Raw genomic sequence first — 20,959 nt, 5'->3', positions numbered from 1 at the left:
TGTTCCACTCCCTCTGCTTCATCCTACCCTGGGCTTTCATCCTCATTCTAGAACTTTCTAGGGAATAGGAGAAGCTCATAGATTCCCCCAGATTAGCCTGTTTTTTACATTTTATGCTTCTTTCTGCCACACCAGTTGTCTTGTCCATTGTGAGGATGGTCTCATGAGGATTCTTCAGTGTCCGTGGAGGAAACACAAAGTTAGTTTTCTGATTTACCACCTCAGATCCCCCAAAGACACGCATGACCCACCACCCCACCTCTGAGGATGAGGTCACCCTGAGGTGCTGGGCCCTGGACTTCTACCCTGCGGACATCACCCTGACCTGGCAGCGAGATGGGGAGAACCTGACCCAGGACATGGAGCTGGTGGAGACCAGGCCTGGGGGAGATGGAACCTTCCAGAAGTGGGCGGCTGTGGAGGTGCCTTCTGGAGAGGAGCAGAGATACACGTGCCATGTGCAGCATAAGGGGCTGCTGGAGCCCCAAGTCCTGAGATGGGGTGAGGAGGGGGTCGTGGGCACAGAGGCTGTTCTCAGGGCCATTAGGAGCCCTTCTGGAGACCTTCAGAGAGTCAGGATAAGGTCTGGGGCTCAGGGTATGATCTTCCCTTCCCTTCCAGTGCCCCCTCCTCAGTCCTCCATCCCCACCACGGGCATCATTGCTGCCCTGGTTCTCCTTGGAGCTGTGCTCACTGGAGCTGCGGTGGCTGCAGCTGTGATGTGGAGGAAGAAGCACTCAGGTAGGGAAGGGAGTGGGGGATCTTGTCCACTGGGGGCTTTCATGTCCCAGGGAGAACTTGCCCTGCCTGGTTAATGGGAAGTACCATCCACACACATGTGTGTTGCCCAGAGGGCATTTGGTCCAGTCCCCCCTCACCTCCTTTCTTCATTTTTCTGAGTCCTGACCTGGGTCTTTACTCACAGTTCTAGAAACTCCCCTCTTCTGTAGGATTAAAAGATTCCTTTAGGTCTTCTGACCTGACTGCTCCCTGAACTCACATGATGTTTCTTCCCACAGAAGGACAAGGAGGAAGCTACACTCAGACTGAGGTAAGTGTGGATCACTGGTTTAATCCCTGAGCCCCTGGGACCAGTATAAATGGACTCCGTGGGGGAGTCACCCTCATCTGTCCTTCCTTTGGTCTCATCTCTGACCAGTTTCTGTTTTGTTCCCAACCAGGCAGCAGCAGTGCCCAGGGCTCTGACGCGTCTCTCAGCCCCTAAGCATGTTTTACAGTGAATCTGATGAGGCTCCTGTTGTGCACACCGTGGACAGCACCTGTATTGTGCAGAATTTGCATTTTCAGTCTCTCCTAGGTGTGAAGGTATCACTGTTCTTAACTGTGATATTGAGCATTTGTTCATATTTTTACTTTTCTATCACTACAGTTGCTGTTTGTATGGAAGTTTTGTACATTTTTACAGCTGAAGTACTGTTCATTTATTACATTATTTTTATCCTTATTAAAATTGGGTTCTTTCTTTCTGATCATTGAGCTTTAGGCATTATTTGTAGTTTAAATCCTTTATCAGATTTGTGATTTGCAAATGTTTCCCCCCTACTCTGTGACCTGAACTCCTTTACTGATGGGAAAACAAACACTATTGCCCAGACAGGAGCATGGAGATATATATCTGACTGGGGTGTTGGGGGTGGAAGGGAATGATTTATGCGTATCCTTGAGTGTTATTTAAATGTCCTTGTATGAGCATGAAATATGCCTTGTAAAGTAAATTACACTTCATTCCTCAATTTGTAAAACTCTTCACACATCACGTCATAAGACCAGACTGGCACGTGGGCTACAGGTGAGGGACCCGCATGTCATAGTCGCACAGTCATGGCTTCTCTCAGGGGTCACTCTGGTACTGTCCACTCTGTGGGTGTTAGACAGATGTATAATGACCTGTGTCCATCATGAGAATATCATGCAGAGTATTTTCACTGCCCCTAATGTCTTCTGTGCTCCAAGGAAGCAAAAGCAAAAAGAAACCAATGGAATCACATCAGACTAAAAAGCTTCTACATAGTGAGGGAAGCTATCGTTAAAATGAAAAGACAGTATCAAATTGGACAATATCAAATTTGCACATCATCAATCCAACAAGGAGTTAATATCCAAAATCTACAAAGTACTCCAATACAAGAGAACAACTCAAAACAGGGGCAGAGGAGCTAAATAGGTACTTTTCTAAAGAAGACACACATGTGGCCAATAGGTACATGGATAAATGTTTGTCATGTGCTGTCAGGAAAATGCCAATTAAAACCACAGTAAGTTACCACCTTAGACCTGTGACAATGACCCGTTGAACGGTATGAAGGAAAAGGAATTCTGGTACATGATGGGTGGGAATGGAGACTGGTCCTGTTAGCAGGCAGAAGAAGAGGTTCCCAGGACCCCCAAACCTGCACACTCTACATGGGATCTGCCATCAGCTGCATAAAGACAAAACATACTCTAAAGCGTAAGACCTTCAGTAGAAAAGAACTTTAATACAATTACTATAAAATAGAGAATCAGTGTGCAATAGAGAAAGAGAAGAGAAAGAATATAGTTAGAATAGTTCCCAAGTGAAGCACCCAAAGTTACCCATCCCCTCATGGGTAAATGCCCAGCCAAACAGGCTTGGCCCAAAGTAGACCCACTGGGACCCGAAGGCCTGCCACAAGGCTAAGGCACCTACTGGTAGAGACCCATGGGAAAGGGGCAGGAGGGGCCAGGTGAGTCTGGAAGGAAAAGAACAAAATCAAAATCCACATCAAGATAACAGCTGCCATTGTCAGCCTCCCCATGAATCTCTCATCCACGTTTTTGTCTCTTTCACATGTTTCTTTCCATGTCCCCAATTCCCCGGCACAAGTCCAAGTGAGAAGCAAGTGTGGTTTCTTCACAAGTCTCTCTGCTACATGCACCTCCTCCAGTCTCCTCTCCCCATCTTGCTCCACGTCTTCCTCCTCTTCCTTAGCTCCTCATCCCTGCTCAGCTCCACCTTTCCTTGGGCGGGCAAGTAACCTGGAACCTCTCTTTTCTATGGATAGCACATTGGTGCTGCCCCTATGGAAAAAAAAAGAAGGTTCCTCAAAATAGACCTGTCCCATGGTCAAGCATCCCATTCCTTGGTATTTATCCAAAGAAGGTAAAAACACTAATTGTGAGGAATATGCACCTCCTACAGTCACTGTAGCACTGTCACCATAACCAAGCAATGGAGACAACCTAAGTGCCCAATGGCAGATGAGGGGATAAAGAATACAAGCTATATACACAGTGGAATACTACTCAGCCATGAAAAAGAAAAATACTGACTTTGCAACAAGGATAGATATGGATGGGATTATTCTAAGTGAAATAAGTTTGAAGGAGAAAGTTAAATACTGGATGATTTGATCATATTTGGAATATAAAGAAACAAAGCAGGGACAGATGAAACTAAACCAAAACAGACTCTATATATATGACTGCAGAATTGAAGTTATGGGCTGGGAGTAAGAGTATGAACAAAGTAGGACGAGGGCTCAATGGACTGTGATGAAGACTGTGGTGCCCTTAGGGTGGGTGTGATGTGGTAAGAAACATTTGAAGAGGTGTGACCCTTGCCTCTGAACACATGCAGTGTGTAAAACAATGCTAGCCTTAATTGAATAATACAAAGAGGGGAAAAAGAAAAGAAAAAAGTAAATTATCTCCTCCATCAGTCACTGACCTCAGGACTTTGCCTTCACCTCCTCACTGTCATTTAGGCTGAGGACCTGGTTTCCCACAAGGGCAGAGGCAGGAGGTGCAGGGACTCCTGGGGCTGCTCAGATACTGCTGGGTAGAGACACTGCAGAGAGGGTGGCTCTGAGGGGACCAGAGACAGAGGATCAGAGTAACCTCAGTGCTGAGTGAGGATCTGGTTCCCAAGGAGAGGAGAGAGTGTGTGTGTGTGTGTGTGTGTGTGTGTGTGTGTGTGTGTGTGACACAGGAATGACAGTATACACAACATAAGATGATGGAAAGTCAATTAACGTCAAGCCCCAGAATAATTCAAATCGCACACAGAGTAAAGAGTGTCAAAACAACACCTCAATAAATACAGTTCCATGCAGAAGCAGCTTCTGAGCAGGACTGAAAAAGCATTGGACCTGAAGAAGAGGAGGAGGTTTAGAAACATCTCATGGTTGGCTTGAAGTGTAAGGAGCTGGGTAGTAACCCTTCCCCCACCCTCACCCCTGCTAGGATGTGGTGGCACATCCTGACAGCTGACAGCTTCACCCCTGACAGCTCCCTCCCCCAAAACCCAACGTTCATCTCCTTTGGCATCACCTGTATATGTACATATATGTATGCACGTAATCCCAGCTTCTTCTTAATTTCCCACCTCTTTGGAGGCATGTAGGAGGTTCCCATAGCTTGGCTACTGTAAATAGTGCTGCAGTGGTGACGGGAGTGCAGGTCCCTTCACAGGAGAGTATTTATCCTCTGTGAGGAGATCCTCAGTGTAGAATTGCTGGGTCCAATGGCAGAACCACATTCACTCTTTTAAGAAACCTCCGTACTGTTTCCATAAGGGCTGGCTCAGTCTATATCCAAACACAATGCAGGACTGCCCCCTTTTTTCCACATCCTTGCCAGCACTTGAGTTTCTGGTCTTTTGGATATGGGCCATTCTCACAGGTGTGAAGGTTTAAATCAGGAGATCATAAAGCCAGAAAATGTGGGCAAAAAGAAATCCTGTAACACTCAGGCCAACACAAGGCTGTATCACACTGTGAAAAAAAAATAATGATGAAGAAATTCAGGTGAACGACCTGAGTGTTAACATTATCAATGGTCCACTGCCTTCTCAAGATGTCCTCCTGAAAGCATCCCCATCTCCTAGTCCCAGCCTCTCTGTCTCAACCCCCACCCCACTGCAGTCCTCCAGGGTCTCACCTTTAGGGACTGAGATACACTTCGGAGCACTGGGACTGTGGCTGCCTGGGGGAGAACACAACAAAACTTGGTCAGAGATGACACCGGGGGAGGAACTAATGAAAGTGACTCCCCCATGGGTTCCATCTACACTGTCCCCAGGGGCTCAGGGACCAAACCCATGTTCCACACCTACCTGCAGCCTGAGTGTAGCTTCCTCCTTGTCCTCCTGTGGGAAGAAACATCATGTGAGACCAGGGAGCAGTCAGGTGAGAAGCCTAAAGGAATCTTTTAGTCCTGCAGAACAGGGAAGTTTCCAGAACTGTGAGTAAAGACCCAGCTCAGGACTCAGAAAAATGAAGAAAGGAGGTGAGGGGGGACTGGACCAAATGCCCTCTGGGCAACACACGTGTGTGTGGATGGTACTTCCCATTAACCAGGCAGGGCAAGTTCTCCCTGGGACATGAAAGCTCCTAGTGGACAAGATCCCCCACTCCCTTCCCTACCTGAGCACTTCTTCTACCCCCTCACACATGAAGCCACCTTTTGTCCAATGAGCACCTCCAAAGAAAGCCGAGCCGGAAATGAGGACCACGGCAAGGATGGAGAACTGAGGAGGTGGCACTGGAAGGTAAGGGAAGGTCAGACCCTGAACCTGAGGCCTCAGTCTGACCCTCTGAGGGTCTCCAGAAGGGCTTCTGATGCCCCTGAGTCAGCCATGTGCCCACATCCCCCTCCTTACACCATCTCAGTACTCGGGGTGCTATCAGCCCCTCATGCTGCACATGGCACGTGTATCTCTGCTCCTCTCCAGAAGGCACCACCACAGCCGCCCACTTCTGGAAGGTTCCATCTCCCCCAGGCCTGGTCTCCACCAGCTCCATGACCTGGGTCAGGTCCTCCCCATCTCGCCTAGGCCAGGGTTATGTCCACAGGGTAGAAGTCCAGAGCCCAGCACGTCAGGGTGACCTCATGCTCAGAAATGGGGTGATGGGTCACATGTGCCCTTTGGGGGCCTAGGTTGGAAGAATTGGAAATTTCATACCATGTGTTTCCTCCATGGACACTGAAGCAGCCTCTTGTGACCATCCTCCAGTGGACAGAACAGTATGCTTGGAGGGAGGAAGCACAAACCCCAGAAACCAGCCTGGTTCTGGGAGTCCGGGATAGCAGGTGAGAGCCCAGGGTGGGATGCAGGTCTCTGAGCATTTTGCTGCTGACTTGGGTGGAGGGTGATGACACAGACAGGCAGGAGGGAGATCTCCAAAAATGCTCTCTGACCAAAAAACAACATCTTGAGAGAGAAACTCATTGTTCCTACGATGGCTGCTGGTCAAAAGGATCCAGTGAAGGGTGATTTCAGGGATGGTCTCCCCTCTTTCTCAGGAGAAACTGGATTCCTTAACTGTCCTTCAGAAAAAGTAGGAGCCTCTGGGCCAGTCTCCATCCCAGAGCTGGAAAACGTGGCCGACAGCTCCCTCTCTGGCCAGAAGGGGGCGCTTCCTCACCATGATTCCATTGCCCTGCGGGGTGCGCGCCTCAGGGAGATCAAAGCCCCGCAGCCCCTCTTCAGCCCCGCCCTGCAGTCACCCCGTGGTCTCCCGCCCGCACCCGATCTCCCGCCCTGAATAATCCTGAACTTAAATAAAACCTAAAGGGGGAAAGTCCCGCGGGCTCCTCCCTGGTCAAGGGTCCTGGCAGGGGCCACGGCCTCGGGGGTCACGGGGCCCCGAGACTCGGGGCGGGGGGTGGGGCGGGCCCGCGCTGCTCCCCGGCCCGGCTCTGGCTGCGGCGGCCGCGCGGGGCCTCCAGGAGCGCTTGGAGCCTCCGCGCCGAGTGTCTGCGGAGCCGCGTCTCCTCGCCCGACACTCCCGCCCCGCCCGCCCGCCCAGGGGCCCGCGGCTCCGCGCTCTGGCCCGGGGAGTCGCTGTTGAACCCCGAACTGCGTGTGGTCCACGTAACCCCCGCGATGCACCGGGGGTCCCCGAGGCCGGGCGGGACATCACCATTTCTAAAAGCCTCAGAGAGGGGGAGCCTGGGGGCGGGGAGGGGTGAAGCCGGGCGGACCCTCCTCCCGGGGCAGGTCCTGAGTCCCGGGGAGATGGGGCAGGGGAGAAAGTGTCCAGGAGGGAGGGAGCTCCAGAGACTGAACAGGGGCAGCGGGTCCAGAAGGGGAAAGACTCAGGGGACAAAGGAGGAGGCAGGGTGGGGGGGCAGAAAGGGACCAGGACTGAGGGGGACACGGGGGTGACAGAGGGGCCTAAGGCAGCAGCTTCCTCTGCAGAAGCCTTTTCCCTCCACCCTGCTCTCACCAGCCCAGGGGTCTGTCTGGGCCAGAGCCCTGGAGAAAAGCAGCAGGAGGAGGGTTGGGGGCCCCATGACCAGCACTGCTGGGGTCTGGGGAGCCTCTGACTCTAGGCTGGTGGGTGGAGACTTACCTGGGCAGGCAGTGATGCTGACTGGTTCTCTGGGAACCTCCAGGCACTGGGGCCTGAGAACTGGGGAGGAGTCACAAGTGTCCAGGGCCCAGCACAGGTGGTGGAGACAGAAGTGAGGCTAAGGGGGCAGTGGGGTATCCCCAACAGTAACCTTCCTGCCCTAGACACAGCCCTGGGGCCTAGAACTATGAGAACCAGACTAGGGACCTGGGGCTTTGCTCTGGCCCCTCCTCTCCTCACCCAAAGCTTTGTCACCCTGTCTCCCTGATTCCAGGGCCAAGGACTGGATCAGTGATTCTCAGTTATTTTCCTTTCCAGATCCGTGTCCCGTCTTACAAATTTGGGAGGACTCCAAGTATAATCTTGTTTAGGAGGTATTGCTACCTATATTTACCTCACTGGGAATAAAGCTGTGTTTAATCATGTAGCTATTTCATTTAGAATAATAGTAATAATCCAATGCATGGTAATAGAAGTGTTCTTAAGAAAAATAACTTATATCTTAAAATAATCATGGCAATAAGAAGAGTGGATATTTTACATTTTTTTTTTATTTTTGCAATTGTCTTTCTTGTCTGTCTCATTAGAAAGTAGGATTTTCATGTTTCCTTCTGCATTTATTTTTTTTTAAGATTTTTTTTTTTATGCATACAAGAGCTGGGGTACAGTGCAGAGATGCAGGGTGTGAGAGGATTCACCAGAGACAGAGTGGGGAACAGAACAGGTGGACTGACTGAAATACACTGCCAAGGGGAGCAGCAGGCAAGTCAGGAGAGGTCTGCTGAGCCATGTTGGTTGCTTTCTGGCTGGCCTGGAATCGAACTCTGTGCTGCAGAAGCTGCGGACTGCTTCACAGAGCAGTGCTTAACCCCCTGTGTCACCAGGGAGGCCCTCCTGTATTTAGTTTGTGATTCTGGTTGACGTCTATGAAAAATGTATACAGCTTCACACAAATATGTTGTAGTAGTATTTTCACATAATTATGAATTTTCCACTTTGATACTAAATTAAAACTATACAGGCGGTATTTTCTGGAAGGTTATTTGCAAAGTGAAATCTGAAACAATATCATTGAATATTTCTTATTCTGTTATATTTCCGTAGTCCTCTCTTGCATATTGATGGGGTCTTGTGCTAATGTGTGATTTTTTTTAAAGAAATATATTGTTCCACTAAGTTATAAAGCTCCTCAGTGTTCATTACACTGGAATCAAATTATTTTAAAAAATTCATTTTATTTTTCACCACAAATCCCAAAAGTAAAGGTAGTGCTGGAAATTGTCAAGTTAATGATGGGACACAATTTTCCATAATTCTGTTTTTTTCTGAGCACTTACGTGTTGTCAAGGCAAAGTTACCGTCAGTTGGGCCTCCCTGGTGGCGCAGTGGTTGACCGCTGGGTTGCAAAGCTGCCTGCAGCCTCTGCAGAGCCCTTTGGATCACTGGCGGTTCTATCTCCAGCTGCCGGGGCGAGGGTCCCACATGGCGGGTCCCACATGGTGCGCAGACCTCTCCTGCAGCCCCCTGCTCCCCTCAGCAGTGTACTTCGTTAGTCTGCCTGTTCTGATCTCTGCTCTGGCTCTGGTGAATTCTCTCACCCTCCTGCGCTTCTGACTGTACCCAGTGCTTCTATAAACAAACAAACAAATAAATAAACAAATAAATAAATCTTTAAAAAAAAGTTACTGTCAATTATCAATTGTCAGTTGATTTTTTTAAAGGAGCACACATTCATTTTCAGGACGATGTCTGCTAATTAACCAAATCAAATAGCCACAATTTTTGTCATTCCTTCCTTCATGTGAAGATGGTATTGCCTACAAAAAAAGAGAAACAGTCTAACTCATCTCATGCAAATATTATCCATGGTAAATGGTAGTTGGGACACAATAGAAGTGCTCTGTGTGTACTTGTGTGTCATCATGTCAGGAACTGTAAAATGTGGATTTGAGGTTAATAAAATAATGAAAATAATTTTCAATGCCTCAGCCAAGACACATTGAAATGAAACTGGCTTGGAATTTTGTTTCTGAGGTAAGAAGTGGTGAAGAATAATTACTGCTATAGTTAGTAATATAAGCTCCATTTTTACGAAGTTTTACTTCAGCAAATGTCAAAATAGTGAAAAGGCCAATGGTGTCTAAGTGACGTTTTGAAAATAGTTTTACCTCAAGGTTCCTGTGACAGGTTCTGGGTGACTTCAAGGATTCCACAACCACACTTTGAGAAATGCTTTTCTCAGTGAACCAGGGAGCATCTCCTAAATGTTTTCTGCCTTTGCCTCCTCTTCACTTCCCAGCATCCCTCTCCTTGGCTGGCTCCTGCATCCCAAAGCTGCACCCCCTGCAGATGCAATGGAGAGCAGATAGAAGACTCTGGAGATGTGGAGCTTGCACTGTCATGAGAGATGGACACTGAGTAAAGGTGACAATGACACGTGAAAACCCAACCTGAGCCCCATGCTGGGAGGAAGGAGCATGTTTACTGTGAAAGCAGAGAAGCAGGAGCCCTAACAGGTTCCCTTCTATTATTTTAAATAATATCAAAAGATGTACAAAATATATTAAAAACAGGACCTCCCTGGTGGTATAAGGGTTAAGTATCGGTGTTATCACTGGGTAGGACTGAGTTTGACACCCTGCCAGGGAGCAACCCACATGGCGCAGCAGACCTCTCCTGTCTCACCCACAACTCCCCTCAGCAGTGGATTTCAGTGGATTGGTCTGTTCTGCTCTGTACTCTGTCTCTGGTGAATCCTCTTACCCTCTGCACCTCTGGCCCGCACCTCAGTTCTTGTATGCATAAATGAAGAAAATCTTATAAAAACAAAATAATAACCTGCAGCATCAAGTACAAGATCCATCTCAGACCCAGCAAACAGCAGAGGCTGGGGACCCAGTGGTGGAGTGGCTGCAACAAGACAATATGAGGGACTCAGTCAGCGGGAGTAAGGCTTTGTCTTCAAATGAGTTTGATGCCAAATTAGAGAGGGTCCGTCCACCACCCAGCACTGCTGGGCCATGAAGTCTGGGCTGGTCTGCGGCCCCAGTCAGCAGTCAGGCACTGCCTGGGAGACTCAAGGGATAGCTTTTAAGTTTGGCTTAATCTAGCCCTTTGTTTAATTTCTCTATATCTATACCTAAGTGACACATTTGTCTTTCTCCTTTAAGCTTATTTCAATTAGCTCTGTCTATGCTGCCCCAGATGGCATGAGTTTATGTTTCTTCATAAATAGTATTCTATTATCTATGTTCCACTTCTCCCACAGCTTGGCTATTATAAACAGTGCTGCAGTTATCACTGGAGTGCTGCTTTCCTTCGAAGTAGTGTAAAATCCTCTGTGGGTGTCCTGCCGCCCTAAAAGAAGTCAGAGTCTCTAAGAGCACCTGCTTACTCTACAAGGGGGGTCCAGGAGGTTAGAAGTGCTGCAAACAGAACTTCTTCCCCAAATTAACTCCTGTTCCCTGAGGACATGCTGACTTGTGTGCATGATCCCTAATTAGAAAAACTTGTTCCAGCAGTAACTTACTAATGTGTATAAGCATGAACACAATTGCACGCTATTTCCTTATCCCTTTGTTCATATCTTTAATAAGAGCTTGGGCCAGGAGAGTGAGAGGCAGAGCTTCTCTAGAGGGCTCTCCCCAGCCTCCCCCTGCTGCTAATTCATTTAGACTTCGAGTCCAGTTCAAAGCTGAGAACTTCTCATGGGCCGTCTGAGGCAGGTTAGATACCTTGGAATGGGCCTGCTGGGTCCTATGGCAGATGGTCAGTTAATTTTCTAAGAAACCTGGACACTGTTTTCCATGAGGGATGAACCAGTCTATATTCCCCAAATCAGTGCAGGACCTTCCCTTGTCTCCATGTCCTGCCAGCTCTTTTTGTGACTGGTCTTTTTGATATGGGCCATTCTCACAGGTGTGAAGTGGTTTCTCATTGTGTTTTAAATCAGGGGATCTTGAATGGATCAAGAAGATGGGGTATACTTACTCCAATGAGAATGCCCACGTTAAAAATGAAAAAAAAACAGAGACAACAAATGCTGGAGAGGATGTGGAGAAAAAGGAACTCTCCTGCATGGCTGGTGGGAATGCAAACTGGTCCAACCATTATTCAGAGCTGGGTGGAGGACTCTCAAATCACTAAAAATAGATCTACATAATGATCCAGCAATTCCATTCCTAGGAATCTACCCAAAGGACACAAAAACACTAATTCAAAAGGAAAACTTCACTGTTATGTTTATTTCAGCAATATTTACAGTAGCCAAGCTATGGAAACAAACTAATGCCCCCAAATCAACAAATGAGTCAAAAGGTTTTGGTATATTTAGACAATAGAATATCACTAAGTGATGAAAAAAGACAAACTCATCCGATTTGCAGCAACGTGGAAGGAGCTGGAAGGAATTATGCTCAGTGAAATAAGTCAGAAGGAAAAAGAAAAATAACAGGTGGCTTCACATATAGGAGGAATATAGGGGAAACAAATAAGACATAGGGGGAAAATAACAACAGTACAAAGCACAACAAAGCAAAGCAAAACAAAACAAAACAAAAAAGACAATTATAAACCAGAGACATCCTGCAGGGGAGCCTGAGGGAGAGGGATGGGAAGGAGGGAGGGAGGCACACAGGGGGCTGTGGGGATGGTGCACGGCTGCATTGGTGGAGGAACTTCTATGGGGACTACACCTGAGGAGGAAAAAAAAAAGCAAACATTGTTTAAAAAGGAACAATGATATAAAATATACATAAATAATTTATTTTTAAAAATAAAAATAAAAGAGCTTATACAGCAAAAATAAAAGTCTTATCTCCAATCCTGGTAACAAATACAGTAACAGTGCTTATCTTTCTATGCTCTCCTCCAGTGTGGCCATGAGCACAAGGAGATTCATCCTGAACACTATAGTGTGGAGGGAAGTGGGGGAAGCAGCCTGGGTTTATCTGAGACCCTCTCCCTTCTGCACATGGAGGGTTACCTGGGGTAACATTACATCTTCCAGGAGCTGATGGACCCTGCCCCATCTCTCCCTCCCTTCCTGGACTGTGGATAAAGGCTCAGCTCAGTAACTGGAGTGACCTGAGCTAATCCTGCCCCTGGGCCAGGCCAGCAGGACACACACTCCTCCCTCCCTCTGTGTGACTCCCTCCAGCTCTGGTCAAGAGAGAAAGTAGCTGCAGCCCATGCAGGCAGTGACCCCTGGGAAACAGAGGGGATGCCATGCTGGAGCATCCTGACTCTAAGGCCTGTGTGTTTTCTACAGTGACCCCAAAGAAGAAGAGCTTGAAATGAACACTGGGGGTTTGGGGAACGAGCTGACAGATGCAACGACATCCTAGCAGGGGCCTCGAGGGGGTCCTACCCAGCAACTTCAGCTCAGTCCAACCGCAACATATTTCTAAACTTCCTTCTATCCTGAGACCCAGTGCTTCTTCACATCTTGCTCAAAGACAGCTTCTTCATGGAACTGTACTTACTGAGGTGTTGTGCTGACATTTTCCCTCTCTGTGAGATTTGAATTTATTTATGCTGGGGCTTAATGTATAATTCTCCCCCATTTTCTTATGTTGTGTGCCTTGTCTCTCCTGTTACACACACACACACACACACACACACACACACACACTCCCCTCTCCTTGGGAACCAGACCCTCACTCAGCACTGGGGTTACTCTGACCTTCTGTCTCTGGTCCCCTCAGAGCCGCCCTCTCTGCAGTGTCTCTACTCAGCGGGGTCTGAGCAGCCCCAGGTGTCCCTGCACCTCCTGCCTCTGACCTTGTGGGAAACCAGCCCCTCAGCCTGCATGGCAGTGAGGAGGCGAAGGCAAAGTCCTGAGGTCAGTGAGTGATGGAAAAGATAATTTTTCTTTTGCTCAAGATAGTTTCTCCCCTCCCCCATGACTCTATTATTTCTACTGAGGTAACATGGGTTTACACACTGTATGTGTGCAGAGGCACAAGGTCACACCTCTTCAGGTGTTTGTTACCACTTCACACCCACCTAAGGGCACCACAGTCCTCACCACCACCAGCGGGGGCCCTTTTCCCACTTTGTTTCCTACATCACACCCACTCCCTCCCCTCCCACATAGCCTCAGTTCTGCAGTCATGTTTCTAGAGTATGTTTTGGTTTAGTTTCATCTGTCCCTGCTTGGTTTCATTATATTCCACTAATGAGTGAAATCACTCAGTATTTGACTTTCTCATTCTAATATATTTAACTTAGCATAATTCCCTCTACCTCTACCAATGTTGTTCCAAATTCAACTTTTTCACAGCTGAGTAGTACCCCATTGTGTCTGTCTACCACCTCTTCTTAACCCACTCATCTGTCGTTGGGCACTGAGGTGTTTCCATAGTTGGTTATTGTGCACAAGCTGCAGTGAGCACAGGAGGCGCATATCCTTTGGAATTAGTGCTTTTACCTTGGGATATATACCAAAGAATGGAATACTTGACCATATGGAAGGTATATTTTCGATATTTTGAGAAACCTTCTTTTTTTTTTTTTTGCTTAGGGGCAGGACTGTGGCAGTGTGGTATTCACAGTAAAGAAAGGTTCTGCTACCAGGCAGGGTAAGGGAAAACAGGACCCCCAAATCTGCCACTCTAAATAGGTTCTGCCATCAGCCGCATGAAAACAAAACATACTCTAGTGTATAAGATATTTAATGGGAAGGAACTTTAATACAATAACTGTGTAAGAATAGAACGAAGGGAAAGAATAGAGAACATGGTTTCCCAATCAAGCACCCAAAGTTACTCATCCCCTTGTGGGTACCTCAGCCAAACAGTTTGACCCAAAACAAGGACACTGAGGCCCAAAAACCTGTCAAAAGTCTAAGGCACCTTCTGGCGGGGACCCGTGGGAAAGGGGCAGAAAGAGCCAGACAATTCTGGAAGGAAAAGAGCAAAACCAAAATCAAGATAAATGTTGCCACTCTAATCTCCCTACAGGTCTCTCACCCACATCTGTTCCCAGTGTCTCCTTCCATGTCCCCCAAGTCTCTGGCACAAGCCCAAGGCTGAGAAGCAATCACAGCTTCTTCACCTGCTCCCAGCTTTGCTGCTGTTGGAGCCTGGAAGGGAAGGTGAAGACCTGGAACTGGGTGCCTCCTGAGCTGTGTGAGATGTGGGCAGTTGATCAGGCCATTTGGCTACTGCAGCTGCTGTTTCAATGCTGATTGTCTGGTGCTGTGCTGGCCCCTCTCAGCAGCTCCATGGAGCATCTCGTGTTGTGTTTTCTGCTGCCTTAGCGAGCTAGATACTGGCCTATTGTCGGGATGCCACAAGCTCCATGCCATCAATGGCAGGAAGATGTCCTTTGGGGAGCAATGCCTTTTTTCAGCATAGGTTTGAACATCTTAGAACACAACTGGACGCCATCTTAGATGCTTTTTTTTTAGGACTTCAAAACCCTAGACACTGCTTGGGGTGAGATAAACAGCCCTTGTGTCCTCAGCGATTCTTTGTTTTGCCTGTTTGTTAAATAAATCCTGTTATTGTTGTTCTTTGAACGTGAGCGATGTTGCAATTGTACATGCAGGTGAAGAACTCGCACAGTGACCTGTAAACTATGTGAGTACTGACCTTGGCCAGTTTTAGTGCCCCTTACCACCCAGTGTCATTTTTATTGGCCTCTTTTCCTTCCAGACTTGCCTGTCCCCTTCTGCCCTTTCCTATGGGTCGCCACCAAAAGGTGCCTTAGTCTTATTGTAAGCTTTCAGGCCTTGGTGGTCCTGCTCTGGGCCAACCCTCTTTGGTTGGGCATTTACACCAGATGCGATGGTGAATTTTGGTGTTTCATTTAGTAACTCTTTAACTACAGTCTTTCTGTTCTCTTTATTGCTCACCAAGTGTATTAAAGTCTTTTTCTTGAAGATCTTATGCATTAGAGTACATCTTTAAGCAATGGGTGGCAGAATCCATTTAAATGTGCAGGTGTGAAGGTCTTGGGTGCCTCTCATGCAGCTCACTAGCTGGACTGATACGGGGCAGCAAGGGGCACTAAACCTGGCCAAGGACACTGCCCAAATAGTTTAACAGTCTGAGTTCTTCCCCCATGCACACAATTACAAGACCACCCAAGTTCAGAGGACAACAATAAGGGGTTTATTTAAAAACCAGGGAAAACAAAGCGTTATTGGGACCATAAATGGCCATTTACTTCACCTTAAGCAGTGTCCAGGTTTTTAAAATCCTAAACACAAATGTTCCTAAGATGGCATCTTCCTGACACTGAGGGCCTGGAGAACGTGGCCACCACACTATAGGCCGGGATCCAACTCATGAAGACAGCAGAAGACACAACAGGAGATGCTCAGTGGAGCTGCCGAGATGCCCCAGCACAGCACCAGACAAGCAACACTCAAAACAGCAGCTGCAGCAGCCAAAAGACCTGACAAATCTCCACACTCAAATCTCAGCAAGGCGCCCGGCTTCAGGCCTCTCCTTCCCTGCCAGGCTGTAACAGCAGCAATACCAGGAATAGTTTCAGTCACTTGGCTACTTGCAAAGCCTCCAAACATTTCCTCTCTGAGGTTGGCTGCAGAAAGCTTCTCCAACATTCTTCAGAGACTTCTGGATGATCGATATGTGGGAGCAGAAATCACTGACCCTAGAATAGCTAATGATCCAAGAACACTGAAATCCCAGTTGTTGTCCTGGAACACTGACTGCCCAGGGCTGCTTCTGCAGTCCCTGATGTTCCTTATCAGAGTCTCCACCCCCACCCATACTTGGTATGCATTGTGCCTGGGCCACCCATCCTCACCAGCACCTGTAACAGTCTTGCTTGTCAGCCACGGGTCACAGGACCAGTCTCCATTCCCACTATAATGCAGCAGAGTCCTTTTTCCCACACCCTTGCAATACCTTTTGTTTCTGGTCTTTTTGATAGAAGCCATTGTCCCAGGTATGACAGGGTATCTCATTGTGGATTTAATTGGCATTTTCCTGATGATACATGATGATAATGATGGAGGCTAAGAGTAGAAAATTTGGAAAGGAGGCATCACAAGACCAGAAACTGGATCACACAGGGCCAAAAGCTAGAGGTGGGGGTAAAGTGATCAACAGAGTTGGTAAACTAGCTATAGATAATATCCAGAGCACAGATTGTGGGAAGGGATATGAAAATTGAGGGCCATTGAAAAAAAATAAAATCTCCTATCTTTTCCAATCCACTCAGTAAAGCCAATTAAAGAAATTCTTTAGTTGCCAACTGATAGCCAACTTCAGACTGCTATAAATCCCAAAGCCATCCGCTTAGGCGAACCAACTGAAGAAATCTCTAAAGCTCCTACTGATAGCAAGTGCCAGACTGCTGTAATTTCAAAGCCCAGATAGGAGGAGGGGAAACAGATCAGAGGAGGGGAAACAAAGATTGCAGGCGGGGAATGGGGACTGAACAATTAAAGAATCTCAGGTTCTTTCAAATTCCTCCTAGTTATTCAAATTTTAAAAAGCTAACAACTCCACAAAGGAGTGAGCCCTCCCAAAGAGAAGACTAGATGAGCACAGTCTCTGCACTGGCAAGAGGCAGCCCTCCCTCTGCCCACCTGTGCCTATGCAGGTAAGGTTTTTCACCCTCTCTCTCCCCCTGCAGGGCAGCAGCCTCCTGCCTGCCTGTGACCTGCACCTGCCAGGGCTTCTCCTCACTGACCTCTCAGCAGGAGCAGCTCTCCTCAATGCCGCCCCCCTGTGACCCCGCAGGCCTCCCTCAGCAAACCTGTCCCTTACGGGGTTGCTCCTTCTGCCCGCGAGTATCTGTGCAAGTGTCCTCTCCTTCCCTTCTGTAATAAACCTGCCCTTTTGAATAGAACTAAATGGCGCTGCCTCCTGGGGAAACTCCTCCTGTGCCACTGAAAGGGGAGCTCTGAGGAAACTTGCTCAGAGGTAACCCACTGGCCCCACTATCTGAACCCAACAGCTCTCCAAACCAATGTTAGCAGTAAGAAATCTGGGAAACTCCACTTTAGGTAGTGGAAGGCCAACACCATCAGTGATCCATCAGGTGGACATTGTCAGGTACAGTTCAGTAAGGTTAAAAGCCAAGTCCCTGCTCCTGGCCCAGCAGGGAGGTGTCAGAGGCGGGGATAGGTGAGGGAATGGATAAGGCTGCCTTGGGGATAGGCCATAAAACTGTCCACCATGGCCAGAAAAACCAGCCCAGCTCCAGGAAGGCAAACACACAGGCAGGATTCATTCTGTGTCACAGACCAGTGCCCGCCCAGACATCCCAGCAGACAGCTGGTGCAAAGTGCACCCCAAGTTAGAGAGCCCACACACACAGGGTATAGAAGAGAGTCTCAAATCCTCCTTCACATGCAGACCTCTCCTGTCTCCCCCTGCTCACCTTAGCAGTGAATTTCAATAAATCCCCCTGTCTGTTCTCCACTCTGTCTCTGGTGAAATCTTTCACCTCAGTGCCTCCAGCCTTACCCTGATTTTCTCCCACAATAGACATTATGTGCACTTATGGAGACTGTCACTCTCCTCTGTGGTCTTCTTTCCCAATCCCACAGTCCCATTCAAAAAAAAAAAATCTGAACCTGAGGGACAATATATCTGAGAGTACTCCTTGATGAAGGCTAAGAGCACAAAATATAGGATGGAGAGGTCACAAGACCAGAACCTGGAGGTGGGGTAGAAATGATGAACATTCTTGTTAAGGCAGCTATAGAAATTTGAAAAAATCCTTAGGCATCAACTGCTATAGCAAGAATGAGCACCAACCGCTAGAGAAAGTATCTGGAGGCTCAGACCACAGGTGGGGTATGGGGGTGGAGGCCACTGAGGAGACTCACCTGTCCTTACAAATGAACCCAGTCACACCATAGAAGTAATTAATGATAGATACAGTCCCACAAAGGAATGAGCCCTCCCAACTAGAGCACTACCTCAGTGCCCCTTCTGCCCCGGGAAGAGGCAGCTCTGCTCCCATGGCTCCACCTGGGGCCTGCAGGCTTCTCCTCACACACCCGCCCTCTCCAGCGGCAGCTCCTCCTGCCTGCTGGTATCTGTGCAAGCATCTTCTTCCCCCCCTTTTTTTTTCCGTTATAAACCTGTACTTTTGGCTATAACTAAAGATCTCTGGCTCATGTGGTAACCCACTATGTGCAACTGAAAGGGAAGCTCTCATGAGACTTTACTCTGAGGTGGCCCAACACCCCTGAACCCAACCCCTTTCCAAAACAGCATGACTTCTCAGCAATGGCGATGGTGAGAGGAGCATCAGCCAGAGAGGTGAGGGGACATGCTGGGAACTGAGCAGGCACCTGCATGGGGTTCACCATAAAATGGCATTAGGAAGAAGTCATGAATTAACTATGGGGTTTAGCAATTGTGTCAACATTGCTTCATGACTTGTAAAAAATATGTTAGCTGTGTAAGATATTACCCAAGTGGAAATGGTGTGGGGTAACAAGACTTCTACTACCTTTGCAACATATCTGTAAATGTAACATTGTTTTTAAATGTTATTGTTTAAATGCTCTCAATAATTAATAGGTTGTAGAAGGAAAATATAATCTACTTTCCAGTTTTCCCAAGGTTTGTAATCTAGGGACTGGAGAGAGGGGTTCTGGGAGAAAAGCTGGAAACCTCACACACAGGGCAGGCTCCGGAGTCTCCTCTCCTCTGAGCCCTGCTGCTCTGACTCCTCACAGAGCATCTCACCCCCAGGTCGCCACCCTCCAGGACCCCCAACTCTGCCCACCTCAGCCCCCGCCCCGTCCTGGCGGCGCCACCAGAATCCGGAGCAGCGCGGCAGCGCCCCCGTGTGGCCACAGGGCTGAGCACAGGAACCCAGAGCCGCCCTTTCTCCTGCTCAGCCAGGCCCTCCCCAGGCTCCCTGGGCCCCCAGCGGCAGGACAGGGATCTGCACACAAGGGGGCGCCCAAGTCCTGCGTCAGTTTCAGGGTCCTCATTTTGGGTTTCCATTGAGTGACTTTGGACCTGGGACACAACCAGGCCTTCAGGCAAAACAGCTGGTTCTTCGGTTCTGGGAATCCCAGATGCCCAAATATACAGGTTCCCTCAGTCTCTCTCTTGTGATGGAAACTTGGACTCCAATATCCCTGTAACTTTTTCCTGCTTGGGTTTTCAAGGATGAAAGAATCTCCCCCACCCCCCCAACCCTCCCCACCCAGGAGAGTCCCCAGTCTTAGAAGTACATAACCTGGTGAGGCTGAATCAGAAAGAAATAGAAAACCTGAACAGACCAATTCCAAGTAAGGACATTGAAATAGTAATCAAAAATTTCCCCCCAAAAACAAGCCCAGGAGCGGACATTTTCACTAATGAGTTCTGCCCAGCCATCGCCTGTTCTCAAGTCTTAAAAAAAAATGGAGGCCAAGGGAATCCTTCCCCATACATTTTATGAGGCCAACACTATCTTGATACCAACAAAAAGACATCACCAAAGAGAACAATATCCCTAATGAACATAAACACAAAAATCAACGCTATCTTACAAACTAAATTAAAAAATACATGAAAAGGATCACACACCATTATCAAGTGGGATTTATCCCAGCAACACAAGGCCCCAGTTGAAAGGGGCCCAGACTGGGATTGGGAGGAGAGACTGGTCTGCCGTTTCCACACTTTAAAATCAATCAGTGAGATTTCTGCTCATACAAGCTAGAACATCTATTATCAATAAGTCACAAAATAATAAATGTTACTGAGGATCAGGGTATAAAGGACCCTTTTGCACTATTGGTGGGAATGTAATCGGTGCCACCATTTTGGGAAACAATAAGGTGGGTTCTCAAAAAAATAAAATAGAATTTCCAGGTTATCTAGTAATTCCACATTTTGGCATTTATATGAAGAATATGAAAACACAGATTCAAAATGAGACAAGCCCCCTGTTTTCACTATAGCACTATTTACAATCGTCAAAGTATAGAACACCCTAGGTGATGGAGGGCAGATGAATGGAATAACAAAATGTGACATGTTATCACGGCTGTACATAGATATATGTATACACATGCACATACATACACCAGCAAGGGGGGCTTCACATGCCCTCTCCTGTGTTGTCCCCGTGGCCTCTCTCCAAGTGTTCTCTCCTCCAACAAGCCTGTGTCTTATGACTGATGCTCCTAAGTGGATGTTTCATAGCTGAATCTGTGTCCAGAAAGGTCGTGTAGCCCCGCATCTTACTCAGCAAAGAGGCAAAACCCTTCCAATATCAAGACCTACATGATGAGGGTGCACAGCCTCATCTCAGACACACAGACATTTCCATCCTGCTGTGTATGGGCTGGAGGTCGCCATGCCTGGACATCCCCACACATCTTCATGGGCATGTAGTGTCCATCAAGTCTCTTCTCAAAGGTCACCTTCTTAGGCCCACGCTGACCACTCAGGAAATAGCCATTTTACCTGTCCCCACACACGCACTCTGGGTCACTTTCCCCACCGTTCTTACCAAAAACTGGATGAGTCTGAAAATTCTTCTCTGACCAGATGCTCGTGTGAGCAGGGTCTACGCTGGGCCTTGTGGGGACAATGACAGATGCCTTTGTAACAGGGTGGTCCCCAGGAAAGGGGTTAGTTCTAGGTTTCCTGCCCCAACCAAAGGAGGGTGGAGCTGAGCAGGAG

At 47.9% G+C, this 20,959-nt stretch overlaps 1 protein-coding gene across 1 annotated transcript in view; it reads left to right on the top strand.

Annotated features, from left to right (window-relative positions):
• The window catches only part of LOC311167661 (patr class I histocompatibility antigen, A-126 alpha chain-like), a gene marked incomplete at both ends in the record, with an annotated part of 49,763 nt that overhangs the window by 1,075 nt on the left and 27,729 nt on the right, over positions 1 to 20,959 (top strand). Inside the window, 2 exons of the mRNA XM_084228723.1 lie at positions 226 to 501; positions 622 to 741. Coding sequence (XP_084084849.1) covers positions 226 to 501; positions 622 to 741 — 396 coding nt within the window. The remainder of the gene's footprint in view (positions 1 to 225; positions 502 to 621; positions 742 to 20,959) is intronic.

This window comes from Talpa europaea (assembly GCF_964194135.1).
Source record: "Talpa europaea genome assembly, chromosome: 2".
NCBI classification, from domain to species: Eukaryota; Metazoa; Chordata; class Mammalia; order Eulipotyphla; family Talpidae; genus Talpa; species Talpa europaea.
Note: the sequence above shows the minus strand (reverse complement) of the source record. Positions and strands in the feature narration are given on the sequence as shown.